At 41.8% G+C, this 15,396-nt stretch overlaps 1 protein-coding gene across 3 annotated transcripts; it reads left to right on the forward strand.

Moving 5' to 3' along the window:
- The first annotated feature begins 3,892 nt into the window (after positions 1-3,892).
- Positions 3,893-14,977, forward strand: BORCS7 (BLOC-1 related complex subunit 7). Of its 3 annotated transcripts, none has more exons than NM_001194906.2 (6): positions 3,893-4,104; positions 10,733-10,795; positions 10,896-10,939; positions 12,505-12,525; positions 13,215-13,274; positions 13,750-14,977. In NM_001194906.2, the coding sequence occupies exons 1-5, from the start codon at positions 3,964-3,966 to the stop codon at positions 13,264-13,266; spliced, it is 321 nt and encodes a 106-aa protein (NP_001181835.1). In that variant the 5' UTR covers positions 3,893-3,963; the 3' UTR covers positions 13,267-13,274; positions 13,750-14,977. The 3 variants fall into 3 exon arrangements, with proteins under 3 accessions (NP_001181835.1, XP_028709026.1, XP_077800963.1); XM_028853193.2 differs by having other exon boundaries at positions 3,939-4,104; positions 14,414-14,483; XM_077944837.1 differs by having other exon boundaries at positions 3,939-4,104; positions 13,215-14,558.
- The last annotated feature ends 419 nt before the right edge of the window (positions 14,978-15,396 follow it).

The raw sequence follows: 15,396 nt of genomic DNA on the forward strand, positions 1-15,396 counted from the left end.
TCGATTAGAAGCAAATCAAACATCATGACCACACACAAGAGGATCACACAAGAGTGAGAACACCAGGAGGTGGGGTCAAAAGTTATTACCCTCAGGGGCCATTCTGTCCACCACAGGTAGCTACTACTTGTTACCATGGCTATAGAACAGTCCATCTTTTCCTAAGTTTGTGGATGTGGAGCAACTGGAGTGGTATACACGGCTATTGGAAATGTAAAATGTTAAACCACTTTGGAAAACGGTTTGGCAGTTTCTTGAAAACGTAAACACCATATGATCCAGTCATTCCACTACTAGATATTTACCCCAGAGAAATGAAAACAACCCACATAAAGACTTGTGTACAAATGTTCATAGCAGAATATTCATAATATTAGAAAAGAAGAGGCCAGGTGGAAAAGAAGAGGCTCACGCCTGTAATCCCAATAGTTTGGGAGGGCAAGGCAGGAAAATCACTTGAGCCCAGGCAACATAGGGAGACCCTGTCTTTACAGAAAAAATTGTAAAAATTAGCCAGTCATGGTGGCATGAGCCTGTAGTTTCAGCTCTTCTGGAGGCTGAGGTGGGAGCATTGCTTGAGCCTGGGAGCCTGAGCTGTGGTCATGCCATGCACTCCAGCCTGGATGACAGAGGAGTGACCCTGTCTCAAAAACAGCAATGACAAAAACCAAAACCAAAAAACAACAAAACAAAAACCCAAAAATGGAAACAACCCAAGTGTCCATCAACAAGAGAGTAAATAAACAGTGAGAACTAACCATGCAGTGGAATATTTCTCAGCAATAAAAATGAACAGGTTAGTTATATGCACAACAACATAGATGACTGTCAAATCATCATGCTGCAAGAATGAAGCCAGACAAGAAAAGGCCCCCCTCCCTACCAAAAATCCTGTATGATGCTATTTATTTGCCATTCTAGAAATGCAAATTAATCTATAGTTCCCAAAAGCAGGGCAGTTGTTGCCTGGGGTGAGACAGAGAAGGAGAGATGGACTTTAAAGGGCACTTGGAAACTTCTGAGGGTGACAAAATGTTTTGCTTTTTTTTTTTTTTTTTTTAATTGAGACAAGGGGCCAGGCTTGGTGGCTCATGCCTGTATCCCAGCACTTTGGGAGGCCGAGGGGGGCGAATCACGAGGTCAGGATTTCAAGACCAGCCTGGCCAACATGGTGAAACCCCGTCCTTATTAAAAATACAAAAATTAGCCAGGCGCGATGGTGCATGCCTGTAGTCCCAGCTACTTGGGAGGCTGAGGCAAAAGAATCGCTTGAACCCAGAAGGCGGAGGTTCAGGTGAGCCGAGATCATACCAGTGTACTCCAGCCTGGGTGACAGAGCAAGACTCAGTCTCAAAATAAAATAAATAAAATAAAATAAAAATAAATAAAATAAAATAAAAATAAATAAATAAATAATAAAATGAGACAAGTTATCGCTATGTTGCCCAGGCTGCTGATATTGAACTCCTGGCCTCAAGCAATCCTTCTGCCTCGGCTTCCCAAAGTGCTGGGAATACAGGCATGAGCTACTGCACTCACCCTGTTCTGTATCTTAATGGTGGTAGTGGTTCACAGGTGTATACGTCTGTCACATTCATCAAATCGGACACTTTAAAGAATGCAGTTATTGTACAGGCTGGGCGTGGCGGCTCACGCCTATAATCCCAGCACTTTGGGAGGCCAAGGCAGGTGGATCACCTGAGGTCAGGAGTTCAAGACTAGCCTGGCCAACATGGTGAAATCTGTCTCTACTAAAAATACAAAAATTAGCCGGGCGTGGTAGTGGGCACCTGTAATCCCAGCTACTCGGGAGGCTGAGGCAGGAGAATCGCTTGAATCAGGGAGGCAGAGGTTGCACTGAGCTGAGGTCGTGCCACTGCACTCCAGCCTGGGTGACAGAGCAACGCTCCATCTCAAAAAATAATGTAGTTATTGTACATAAATTATAACATAAATTCATGCACATAAACTCAATAAAGTTTATTAAGGACAAAAAGTAAATAGTAAATGAGATTCAACATACACATATGAATCCAGACACTTGGAAGTGGAAGTAATGCTGATATTGAATACAGGTAATTTTGAACAAATTTTTCAATGTAATAACATTCTCACATCTTTTATTAATTAACTAAAAAAGAAATGGAGCTACTTGAAGTATTTTTTTTTTTTGAGACAGTGTTTTACTCTGTTGCCCAGGTTGGAATACAGTGGCACGATCTTGGCTCACTGCAACCTCCGCCTCTCAGGTTCAAGAAATTCTCCTGCATCAGCCTACCACGTAGCTGGGACTATAGGTGCCCACCACCACGCTCGGCTAATTTTTGTATTTTTAGTAGAGACAGGAATCCACCATGTTGGGCAGGCTGGTCTCGAACTCCTGACCTCAGGTGATCCTCCCGCCTTGGCCTCCCAAAGTACTGGGATTACAGGCCTGAGCCACGGTGCCCGGCCTACTTGAAATATTTTACATATTAATTCACTTACAAGGTAGTTACCATCAGTTTGGTATTAATAGAATAAAGAGGTTATTTATCAATAAAAATTACTAGTGACACTGAGCATTTTTCACATTTAGCAGCCAGTTGATTTTTTTTTTTTTTTTAATTGCCTATTTGTGACTTTTGCCAATTTTTCTATTAGATTGGTCTTCTTTCTTCATTTGTTTACAGGCCTATCTGCCTGATCAGCCTGGGAGCTCCACAGAGACAAGAACTGTATTTCATTTATTTCTCTATCCCCAGCCTAGTACAGTGTCTGGTATTTAGTTCATGAAATGTTTTGTTAAAATTGAACGAAATGAGGCCAAGTGCAGTGGCTCATGCCTGTAATCCCACCATTTTGGGAGGCCAAGGCCGGTGGATCATTTGACGTCAGGAATTTGAGACCAGCCTGTCCAACATGGTGAAACCCTATCTCTACTAAAAATACAAAAATTAACCGGGCCTGGTGGCAAGTGCCTGTAATCCCAGCTACTCGGGAGGCTGAGACAGGAGAATCACTTGAACTCAGGAGGCGATGTTGTAGTGAGCTGAGATTGAGCCACTGCACTCCAGCCTGGGCAACAAAGCGAGACTCTGTTTAAAAAAAAAATAGTAAAAAAATAAAAAATAAAACGAGACAAGTTATTGCTATGTTGCCCAGGCTGCTGATACTGAACTCCTGGCCTGAAGTGACCCTTCTGCCTCGGCCTCCCAAAGTGCTGGGACTACAGGCGTGTCACCATGTTGGATAGGTTGGCCTCGAACTCCTGACCTCAAGTGATCCACCTTGGCCTTTTAAAGTATTGGGATTACAGGCATGAGCCACCATGCCTGGCCCCTTTTTGCAATTAATCAAAAAAAGGCCTAGGTTAAAAAAAAATTATATATATATATATATATATATATATATATATATATATATATATATATATGAATGGAATGATATTCTTATAACCCCTTGGAAACATTACTTCTGTTTAACAGATGAGGAATGTAAGACACAGAGGCTGAGTAATTTGCAGCCACACACTGCCAAATGGTAGCACTGGGACTGTAATCTGGGCCTTCTGATTCTTTTTATTTATTTGTATTAATTTAATTTTTTTTTAATAGATGGGGTCTCGCTATGTTGCCCAGGGTGGTGTGGAACTCTAAGGCTCAGGTGATCCTCCTGTCTGGGCCTCTCAAAGTGTTGGGATTACAGGCGTGAGCCACCATGCCCTGCCGCAGGCTTTCCGATTCTAAACCATAGATTCAATGAAATTGTCCTCTATTCCCTCCAGAGATGTTTGCCTGGACCCTGTTTTCCTCAGGATATCAATGAATAGTTCATGAGTTTTGTGAGTGAAGGTCAACTTCCATCAGGCGCATGCGTCCCTTCCTTTTCCCATGGAGGAAGACACCTCTTTTCCTTCCGCTTTGCCTGTTTTTTGGCCCCCGCGACTCACCATCGCCAGTGCGGAGGCGTTCGCTAGTTGAAATGATGGCGACTGGAACGCCAGATTCTCAAGCGCGATTCGGTCAGTCCGTGAAGGGGCTTCTCACGGAGAAGGTGACCACCTGTGGTACTGACGTCATCGCGCTCACCAAGCAGGTGCTGAAGGGCTCCCGGAGCTCCGAGGTGAGCTGGGAGTGGACTGTCCCGGCCTGATAGTCCGGGGAGTCGCACCCTTTCGTTGCTGTGGGAAGGAGGTCGCGTTGCAGCCTGGGAATTGTATGCTGTGAAGTACTCGCTATGAGTAGGTCGTCTTCGCGAAGGCGCGCGTTGAATTCTGGGGTGTGTAGTCTCTTTGGTTAGGGATAGTGCGTGAGGGTGGGAGGAAGAAACGATGCCCTGGGAATCTGTCCTTTATTATTTATTTATTTATTTATTTATTTATTTATTTATTTATGTTGTTGTTGTTACGAAGTCTCGTATTCTGGGGTGTGTAGTCTCTTTGGTTAGGGATAGTGCGTGAGGGTGGGAGGAAGAAACGATGCCCTGGGAACCTGTGCTTTACTTATTATTTATTTATTTATTTATTTATTTATTTATTTATTTATTTATGTTGTTGTTGTTGTTGTTACGAGGTCTCGCTCTGTCTCCCAGGCTGGAGTGCAGTGGCGCGATCTCGGTTCACGCCATTCTGCCTCAGCCTCCCGAGTAGCTGGGACTACAGGCGCCCGCCACCTTGCCCGGCTAATTTTTTGTATTTTTAGTGGAGACGGGGTTTCATCGTATTAGCCAGGATGGTCTCGATCTCCTGACCTCGTGATCCGCCCGCCTCGGCCTCCCAAAGAGCTGGGATTACAGGCGTGAGCCACCGCGCCCGGCCGGGAACCTGTGCTTTAAAACAGAGCTGTTTGGGACGCCGAGGCGGGCGGATCACCTGGGGTAGTGAGTTCGAGACTAGCCTGACAATCATGGAGAAACCCCCGTCTCTAGTTAAAAAAAAAAAATTAGCCAAGCGTGGTGGCGCAAGCCTGTAATCCCAGTTACTGGGGAGGTTGAGGCAGGAGAATTGCTTGAACCTGGGAGGCGGAGGTTCCGGTGAGCCGAGGTCGCGCCATTGCACTCCAGCCTGGGCAACAAGAGCGAAACTCCGTCTAAAACAAACAAACAAACAACAACAACAACAACAAAAGCCAGAGAGAGGCAGGGCGCCGTGGCTCACGCCTGTAATCCCAGCACTTTGAGAGGCCGAGGCGGGTGGATCACGAGGTCAGGAGATGGAGACCATCCTGGCTAACACGGTGAAACCCCTCTCTACTAAAAATACAAAAAAACAAAAAAAAGCCAGGCGTGGTGGCGGGCGCCTATAATCGCAGCTACTCAGGAGGCTGAGGCAGGAGAATAGATTGAACCAGGGAGGGGGAGGTTGCAGTGAGCCAAGATTGTGCCACTGCACTCCAGCTTGGGTGACAGAGAACAAGACCCTGTCTCAAAAATATATACATGTATATGTATATATATTATATTTTCAACTAGAGGTGTTTATTGTTAACCACCTATAAATATTGAACATATTCATCATAAACATACATTTATTTAGCATTTTATATGTGCTGGACACTTGTCTTTTATGGAGTTTAATTCATGAAGTCTTTAGAATGACTAATTGAAGGCAATACTTTTCCTTTTCTTTTTTTGAGACGGAGTCTAGCTCTGTTGCCAGGCTGGAGTGTAGTGGCGTCATTTTGGCTCACTGCAACCTCTGCCTCCTGGGTTCAAGCGATTCTCCTGCCTCAGCCTCCCGAGTAGCTGGGATTACAGGCACACACCACCACGCCCAGCTAATTTTTGTATTCTTAGTAGAGATGGGGTTTCACCATGTTGGCCAGGCTGGTCTAGAACTCTTGACCTCGTGATCCGCCTGCATCAGCCTTCCAAAGTGCTGGAATTACAGGCAGGAGCCACCACGCCCGGCAGCATTGCTTCTTAAACAGTCTCCACATAGCTATTTTGTTTGATTAACTGAGAATTTCATGTGTAAAACACTCATTCCACAGTATTCATTTAACAAATACTTATTGGGTGTCTGCTATGTGCCAGGAACTGCTCTAGGTACAAGGGATAAACTAAATCCCTCTACTTAGGAAGTTTACATTTTAGTGAAGAGACAGACAATAAACAAATGAAACCGAAAAAAATCAGGTGGTGGTAAATCCTGTGAAGCAAAATTAATCTGGGAATAGAGTGTGATGAAAGGGTTAATTTTTGTTTGTTTGTTTTGAGACAAAGGAGGAGTCTTGCTAGCTCTGTCACCCAGGCTAAAGTGCAATGGTGCGATCTCTGCTCACTGCAACCTCCACCTCCTGGGTACAAGTGATTCTCCTGCCTCAGCCTTCTGAGTAGCTGTGATTATAGGCCCCTGCCACCATGCCCTGCTAATTTTTGTGTTTTTAGTAGAGATGGGGTTTCACCATGTTGGCCAGGCTGGTCTCACACTCCTGACCTCAAGTGATCCTTCCCGCCCTGGCCCCCCAACGTGCTGAGATTACAGACATGAGCCACCACACCCGGCGGAAAGGGTTAGTCTTAAACAGATGATCAGGGAAGGGCTCTCTGGGGAGAGAGCCTGTGAGGAGAAACACACGGACATTTGCCCACAGCACAATGAGTGGTTATGACTCATAGGCTTGTCTCTTGGCATGCCTGTGTTTCTGCTCCTCCATTTGAGTTGTGTGCTTAGTGAGGGTCCACTGTGTTTTTTTCTAAATATAATGTGTGTGTGGGCTTGGCACAGTGACTCATGCCTGTAATCCTAACACTTTGGGAGGCCAAGGCAGGATTGCTTAAGCCCAGGAGTTCGAGACCAGCCTGGGCCACATGGTGATATCTGGTCTCTGTAAAAAAAGAAAAAAAAAAAGAATGAAAAAAAATTTTTAAATGTGTGTATGGCACTTACGCTTACAGTTGCAACTATGTAATTTAGTGAAATAATACGAAGAATGATGAAATATGAGTACCAAAAAACAGGGTTGCTATTGGTATGAAAACTAAGTTGAAAATCAGAAACACTTGTTGAAGATGAGTAGCTAAGACAAATTGTTATTGAGTTAATTATGAACAAGTTAATGGTAAAAGCCTGGGAGAAAAATTTGTAGCAATCTAAAAAGATTCTGTAGTGAAGATTGTTCAGGTGTATTCAAGATGTTCTTCCATTTTAAAGAAAGCAAAACTAGAAATCTCAGATATGGCATGTTATGTGTCTGGTCGGTTTATGTAGGAAAGTGAAGCAGAATGCCAATGAATATATCAAGGAAAGGCCTTGGCTTTACTTTACAACAGCCCCTGCCTTCAAGGCAACCACAATTCCCATCCAGTCTGTTTTCTAAATGTCTCACAAATCCTTTGTTTCTTTTTTTCTCAGCTACTTCTGTGTTTCAGGCCATCCTCATTGCTTGCTTAGAGTACTGCTATGTCATCCTAACCAATCTCTGTGCCTCATTCCCCACTCTACTCCACCTGCTTACCACATTTCTAAAACAGAAAAATGGATCATGCCATTTTTCTCTAGAATTACACACACAAGATTAATTCTAAACCCTAACTTTTAAGTCTCAGATTAGAAGTCACTTTTAAGAACCTTTCCTGAATACCTACCCCTGTAATCGGTTATACCTCCTGCCCCACTACATGCTCCCAGAGCAGCCAATGCTTCCCCATCAGCACTTACTGTAAGGTGATTTAAGTGCCTGTGTTCCCTTTGTATCCCCTCCAGATTGTGAGCCCCGTTATCACTCTTAACCGGAGTAAGGGCATATGTTAAACACTCAACAAATGTTTGTTAAATGAATAAGTGAATGAAGTAGATTCTGTTAGAACCCTTTTTTTTTCTGCCATCGGTTTGTAAGTCACCATCTCCCATCTATAGGAGTTTGAAGTTTTCCCTTAAAAGTAGCCACAGGAGGAATGCAAAGTGGTACAGCCCTAAAGGAGAGGAATTTGGCAATATGTAGCAAAATTAAAACCCCATAATCACATGAGTCTATCCCAAATATATGCTGGCAAAAAGATGCAAATATATGAGATATTTGTAACAGTAAAAGCTATAAGATGCAAGATATGAGAATTTTTAGTACCACTACTTACTGTGGCAAAAAGACTGGGAACAGCCCCCAAATCCCTCAGCAGATAACTGATTGAATAACTTTATGGTCACCTATAGAGTGTGGTACTCTGCAGTTGTAAAAGAGCAATGGATTCAATAGGAGATAGCAATTGAATATGAGAATCAATATGTGTTGCTGCAGATAGCCCTCAGGGATCTATTGCAAAGTGAAAATATCAAGGTGTAGGCTGGGTGCAGTGGCTCATGCTTGTAATCCTAGCACTTTGGGAGGCCGAAGCAGGCAAATCACTTGAGCCCAGGTGTTTGAAACCAGCTTGGGCAACATGGCAAAAACCCATCTCTACAAAAAAATACCAAAAACTATCTGGGCATGGTGGCGTGCACTTGTAGTCCCAACTACTCTGGAGGCTAAGGTGGAAGATCACCTGAGCCCGGGAGGTCGAGGCTTCAGTGAACAGTGATGGTGCCACTGCACTCCAGCCTAGGTGACAGAGTGAGACCATATCTCAAAAAAAAAAAAAAAAAAAAAAAAAAAAAAAATATATATATATATATATACACACACACATACACACTCTCACACACACATAGTGTGCATGGTGTAAACAAGTACACATAGTATGTTACATTTTAGTAGGAAGGTGGTATGGAGGAAAAGAAATACATGTGTCCATTGTTTAAAAAGGAACAATGGAAAGAAAACCACAAAGCTAATAAAAATAGTTATGCATGAGGCTGGGTGTAGGGGCTCATACCTGTAATCCCAGGCGGGTGGATCACCTGAGGACGGGAGTTTGAGACCAGCCTGGTCAACACAGTGAAACCTTGTCTCTACTGAAAATACAAAAATTAGCTAAGCGTGGTAGCATATACCTATAATCCCAGCTACTCAGGAGGCTGCTGCAGGAGAATCTCTTGAATACGGGATGCAGAGGTTGCAGTAAGCCAAGATCACATCACCACACTCCAGCCTGGGTGACAGAGTGAGACCCTGTCTCAAAAAAATGAAAATTAAAAAATAAAAAAATAACTATGCATGTGGGGGAGAGAACAGGGAAAGAAAGGGAGGGACCAAGACGGAAAGTCCTATTTTATTGTTTTGACTTTAGACGTCCAGAAAGGGTTACTAACTTTAAAACTTATAAATAAAGGTGCCCTGGGTAGGGGAAGAAATCTGGCAATCCTAGTTACTTTGAAATCACGCCACCCTTTCCACCAGAGTCTCCCTGACCCAAGAGAACAGGGAAGGGCTGGTAGGATACATATAGCAGTAACTCCTTTTACTTGGCTGGATTTAGGAGCAGGGTGCAGTATTAGGCCAAGAATCTCTGTTGGTCTCTACTTGCCTCTCAGTGGTAATGCAGTCAGCTCTTCCTTGACTGTAGGCCACCCAGTAGAATCCAAGCTCTGCTTTTCTCTTTTGGTCTCAGGACCCATTAAACTCAGTGACCTCATTAAATTCTGCCTGCACATTTCTCCTTTCTTTTCTTTTTCTTTTCTTTTTGTTTTTTTTTGAGACAGAGTCTCACTCTGTTGCCAGGCTGGAGTACAATGGTGCAATCTCAGCTCACTGAAACCTCTGCCTCCCAAGTTCAGGAGATTCTCCTACCTCAGCCTCCTGAGAAGCTGGGATTACAGGCACGTGCCACCATGCCTGGCTAAGTTTTGTAATTTTAGTAGAGAGGTTTTGCCATATTGGCCAGGCTAGTCTTGAACTCCTGATCTCAGGTGATCGCCTGCCTTGGCCTCCGAATGTGCTGGGATTACACGCGTGAGCCGCTGCACCTGGCCATCTCCTTTCTTTTCTTTTTCCCAGCCCTGTCTGGTCATCTTTTATGGAGTGGTTCCCTATTTTAATCCCTGAGCTTCTCCTCATGGCTTCCCCACACCTCCCACTGTTTCTCTTATTCCATTTTTTTTCTTTCCTTTTTTTTTTTTTTTTTTTTGAAACAGGGTCTTGCTTTGTCGCCCAGGCTGGCGTACAGTGGTGCGATCTTGGCTCACTGCAACCTTCGCCTCCTGGGTTCAAGCAATTCTCCCACCTCAGCCTCCCGAGTAGCTGGGATTACAAGCGCACGCCACCATGCCCAGCTAACTTGTATTTTTTGGTAGAGATGGGGTTTCACCATGTTGCCCAGGCTGGTCTTAAACTCCTGACCTCAAGTGATCTGCCCACCTCGGCCTCCCGAAGTGCTGGGATTACGGGCATGAGCCACTGCACCTGGCTTTCTCTTATTTCATTTCTAAATAGCTATATTCCTCTGTTCTTTTCAGCCCATTCTAACTCTTGTGCCTTTACTACTCTCAAACCACCCCAAATCTCAAATCTGCCTTTAAAGAATCAAGAGTCATGTTCTCTCACTGAACTTGTGGTGCCAAAGTTTTTTTGCAGACTTCTCTTAGCATTTAATGAATACACTGTGCCAACAGCTCAGCAGTTAGGAAGCACTTGATTTCTCAGGGGGTGGCCTTTGAAACAGATGTCGGGTCCATGCCAGAACTGCCATAGTGCCAATGAAATGAATTTTCAACATGAACAAATAGAAAATGATCCTCCATTACATTTTGAGTGTTTGTGGTTGTATAGGGTGGAGGAGCGGGAGAGGAGAGAGGGTAGTGGTGGAACAGCTGCAGACAGAAGATTACAGGAAGTTTGGGGATTTTGATTATTACCATTTTATTTTTGTGTTCCAGCTGCTAGGTCAGGCAGCTCGAAACATGGTACTACAGGAAGATGCCATCTTGCACTCAGAAGATGTAAGAAACAACTTTTTTTTTATTATTTGGGTTTATGTATATAGTTTGTGTGGCCACAGGAAAGTGGAATGTTCTATTTATCTCTCTCTCTTTTATGCAGAGTTTAAGGAAGATGGCAATAATAACAACACATCTTCAATACCAGTGAGTATGCCCCCTCCAGCAACTATTTGCTGCAGAATCGTTATCCCTAGTCTGCTTTCATGGCCTTTGTGCTTCAGCGCTTTCCTATGGAGGCCAGAGTGGGAGTAAGGGTGGGGGTGGCCAAGGATGACTTTTCTCAATGGCAGAGATGCCTGAGACTCAGAAGAAGTGGGGGTAAGGGATGCGAATCAGGAGCAGAGTCCACCTTTTATGAACCTCCCCATGTTAAATTGAGGCCTCTTCAGAGAGAGACTGTAAACCCTGTAAAGGCAGGGCCCATGCCAGGACCATGCTAGCACTGTACTTGGCACCTATGAGGCAGTTCATCCGTATTTGATGACTGACTGTGCCCAAGGTTTCTCCTGGGAAGTTGGGTCCTCTACTAGGGAATCAAGTTTAACACACCTATATCCTACATGGTACGTAGGTAACTATGGCACCTGCTACATATAAATCATGTAGGGAATTTTGAAATATAAGATGCCCCCCCTTTCTCCATTATAATTTGCTCTTCATCTTATTTAATGTTGTTATGTATTTTATGTACTTGATATTATACTTATGTACCTGTTAGAAATATATGGTTAGGGGCTGGGTGCGGTGGCTCACATCTGTAATCCCAGCACTTTGGGAGGCCGAGGAGGGCAGATCACCTGAGATCAGGAGTTCAAGACCAGCCTGGCCAACATGGTGAAACCCCTCACTACTAAAGATACAAAAAAGTAGCTGAATGTGGTGGTGAGCGCCTGTAATCCCAGCTACTCAGGAGGCTGAGGCATGAGAATTGCTTGAACCTGGGAGGTGGAGGTTGCAGTGAGCGGAGATCGCACCTCTGCACTCTACCCAGGGCGATAAAAGTGAAACTCTGTCTCCAGAAAAAAAAAAGAGGCTGGGCACAGTGGCTCATGCCTGTAATTCCAGCACTTTGGGAGGCTGAGGCGGGCGGATCACCTGAGGTCAGGAGTTCGAGACTAGCCTGGCTAACATGGTGGTGAAACCCCGTCTCTAATAAAAATACAAAAATTAGCTGGGCATGGTGGCACACACCTGTAATCCCAGCTACTCGGGAGGTGGAGGCAGGAGAACTGCTTGAGCCTGGGAGATGGAGGTGGCAGTGAGCTGAGATCAGGCACCACTGCACTCCATCCTGGTGACAGAGTGAGACTGTCTCAAAAAATATATATATATGGTTAGAAATTTCACTCTTTGATATTTAAATAGCTAACATTTGTCATAGTCATTCTTTGGGTATCTACATATTAGGTATGTGACCATTTGATTCCGTATACACAGACTAATTTTAAGCCATGCATGTAGTTTGTTGGACCACATTTCTCACTCTGGGAGAGTGTTACTATCTGTTTAGGTTTAGAATCCATCTTTTCAGCAGCTCTGCACTCAGATAGGAATCCCTGTTCAATAGCACAATCTTAGGATAGGATGGACAGAAATACAGAATGTGACATAAGCTGAAATTTCTTCTGCCTATATGCATATATCTGGTCATAAATGAAATTTCTACTAGTTCACTTATGTGTATTTTCCTCTTTCCTTTTCTGATTTAGGCAAGAAGCTATTCAGAAGAAGTAAGTAACCCCAAAGGTAGAGGAGTAGGGAACCAACTGAAGCAGGCTGGGGGAATTATACTGCTGGGTCCAGGATCAATACAAAACACTGGTTGACATATGCCCTCAAATTGAAATATGCTATGGGATACTCACTTGGGATTTAAAGAATACAGCATATTTCAAAGGTGTGCAGTAACTCAACTCACTGCTATTAATAGTAAAACTTTCTAAAAGTTACAGGGTATAGAGACCAACCTTAAGAAGCAGAAAATCTTTTACGTTGCTAATATTCATTAAACAGAGTAAATGTGGAAAAACCATTAAACAGCCTTGTTTTCTAAAATGGATTAAATTTGTCCCTTGCAATATTGTTTACATTACTAATTGGCTTTGCAAACCTTTCATCAGAGTTTAAACACTTCTAGGACCCAACTGGACTAATACCAATTTTGATTTACATGCAACAGTATTTATGCATTAAACTACAGATAGCTTCTACAGGACAGGTGTAGTGGCTGGCTCATGCCTGTAATTCCAGGACTTTGGAAGGCTGAGGCTGAAGGATTGCTTGAGCCCAGAGTTTGAGATTGCCCTGTGCAGCATTGTGAGACTCTGTCTGTGATGAAAAAAAAATTTGTAAATAGTTGTACAAAGATGTCTTTATTATTGCTCATTTCAGATAAACCCTGTCTCTATTCTTATTCTAGTGTGGAACAGTCATCAGATCTACAGGACCAGTTGAATCATCTGTTGAAATAGAATGACATGTAAGAGTGCTGTAGCACTCCTTTGCCTAATGCTGAGGAGTAAATACCTTATACAACCCTCCTCTGGGTTTGGTTTTCTGTTTTCTTCCCCAAAAGTTAAGTTAGAAAAGTTCTGTGTTGATGTACAGTTTCTCCTAAGAAGAAGCGAGGTGGTTGAATTTTGGAGGCACTTCTTGAATCGGACTAACCCATGCTCTTATTGAATTCTTTCAGCTGCTGTGTTTAGTTTGATATTAAAGCAAAATTAAAAGAGCTTTTAGTTTTTCCCATAGAACTTTTAATATGTCAAAAGCTATATTGTCTGAATTGCAGTACTTAAGCAAATACTGAGTAGTGTTTTAAATTCAGAAATAGAGCTTCTATTATGAACACATAACAATGATTTTTTCTCTTAATCATTATTAAGGAAATATTTTAATTTCATGGTCGTATAATGGTGAGAAGTAATACCTGATTGTTTCCTTTTCTGTTCTAGTAACTCAGAGGAGGTATGTGTTTTATTTGTGATAGCAAATTCCTAAATGAACATTAGGCAAGTGGTACCATTATCAGGCCAGCTGCAGCCTCTTGCCTTGACCTGCATTCCTAGAATTTCTTTGTTGCTGTAATTCTTGATTAAGTGACCTTGACTTTGATTTTGTAATTTTGCTAATCATCAGCAAATTCACTTGCATGACGTTACTGCCAAATATGAAGGTAGTTGAATTATTATGAGTGATTGCGGCAGAGGGTTGTGCCATGGTGAAAACTTTGATGTTTGTCTGTGTTCATTGGATCCATCTTTTAAAATGACATTACCATGAGTCTGTGGTCAAACCTGAATATCTTTGTTTAAATTTAAAATGGGACTCTATATTGTTCTAGTTCAGGTCTTCATTTACTAAGCGATTGAGAGAAATCTGACATAAGAAAATATTGTTTTCACTGCTGGAACAAAGAGGAAGTAACAGTGAATCCAATATAGTTCATATTGTTATTGTCCAGTCATCAAGTTAACTAAGCATATCAGATTATGTTTATTTCTCATACATACGGATATTAACTTAAGGTAAAAAAGCTAGATGTGAAGGATCTGAAAAGGCATTAATTTATGTACTAATTCTGTAAATATGTATTAATTGCAGTATTATTAAATACAGATGGATTCAGTTTACCTTTGAAAAGGAAGACCACTAATTTAGAAAACAAAGCTAAGTGCAGTCATTACAAGAAGCAAAGAAATACTTAAGTTGGAAAAAAATTAAAATGAAGGGATGGTCTAAGTTTTCTTCATGCTGGAACAAATATTAAAGAAGCAACAATTGCTTACATTGTATGTGATAAAATATACATTTCACAATCAAAATTTTAATAGTAAATATAAGATAAAATTTATATTAAATAATGAAAATGTATTTGTACTGAATTTAGTCACTAGAGAACATTGTAACAAAATATATGAAAGAAAAGTAGCCAGAAATGTGAGAACAGGTGGAAATGTATACTTTATTTGATTTTTTTTTTATAGAAATAAACAACATACATAGAATTAAATGGTGATCAAAAACATGGAAAAAAATACTTCGCTAAGTAACGTCTAAGTTGTAGAGGATGTGCTGGAAGATAATATTTTTAAAATAATAAATGTTCAAATGCCATGCAAGAAAATTTATGTGATAATACCAAAGCAATACTATAAGAAAATTATCATGCTTTAAATCTCTGTATTAGGGATAGGGTGGAAATATTTTTGTTTTTTTAAAGGGGTATATAGTTAGAATTTAGAAAGAAATCAAAATGGAAATAATAAAACTAAACAAATTAGAAACAATAAATTAGAAAAAATAAAAAGTATTAAGTAGTTCTTATAGATTAAATTGGTAAAGTGTCAGCTCAGCCAGAAAAGGACAAATTAGTAAATTCATAATTGAATAGGCAATATATAAAATCAATTAGATTTGAACAAAGTTATCAATTTGCTGCTAAAAATTTGATTAATACATGCCCAGCTCCTTATAAAGATAAAAAATTACAAAACTGAAACCTAATGGAGAATATTCCGGATTGGTTATGAGAACCCACAAACTAAGAATAACCAATTAAAATGGCATTTGCTTGTGAAGGCTTTCATGAGACTTTTCCG

Source organism: Macaca mulatta, chromosome 9 (genome assembly GCF_049350105.2).
Source record: "Macaca mulatta isolate MMU2019108-1 chromosome 9, T2T-MMU8v2.0, whole genome shotgun sequence".
Lineage (NCBI taxonomy): Eukaryota > Metazoa > Chordata > Mammalia > Primates > Cercopithecidae > Macaca > Macaca mulatta.

Excerpts from the sequence above, each read along its gene's own strand:
- BORCS7 (NM_001194906.2), top strand. The coding sequence starts at position 3,964 with ATGATGGCGACTGGAACGCCAGATTCTCAAGCGCGATTCGGTCAGTCC. Across the intron at positions 10,796-10,895 it reads CCATCTTGCACTCAGAAGAT|AGTTTAAGGAAGATGGCAAT; the intron begins GTAAGAAACAAC and ends TCTTTTATGCAG. Across the intron at positions 10,940-12,504 it reads ACAACACATCTTCAATACCA|GCAAGAAGCTATTCAGAAGA; the intron begins GTGAGTATGCCC and ends TTTCTGATTTAG.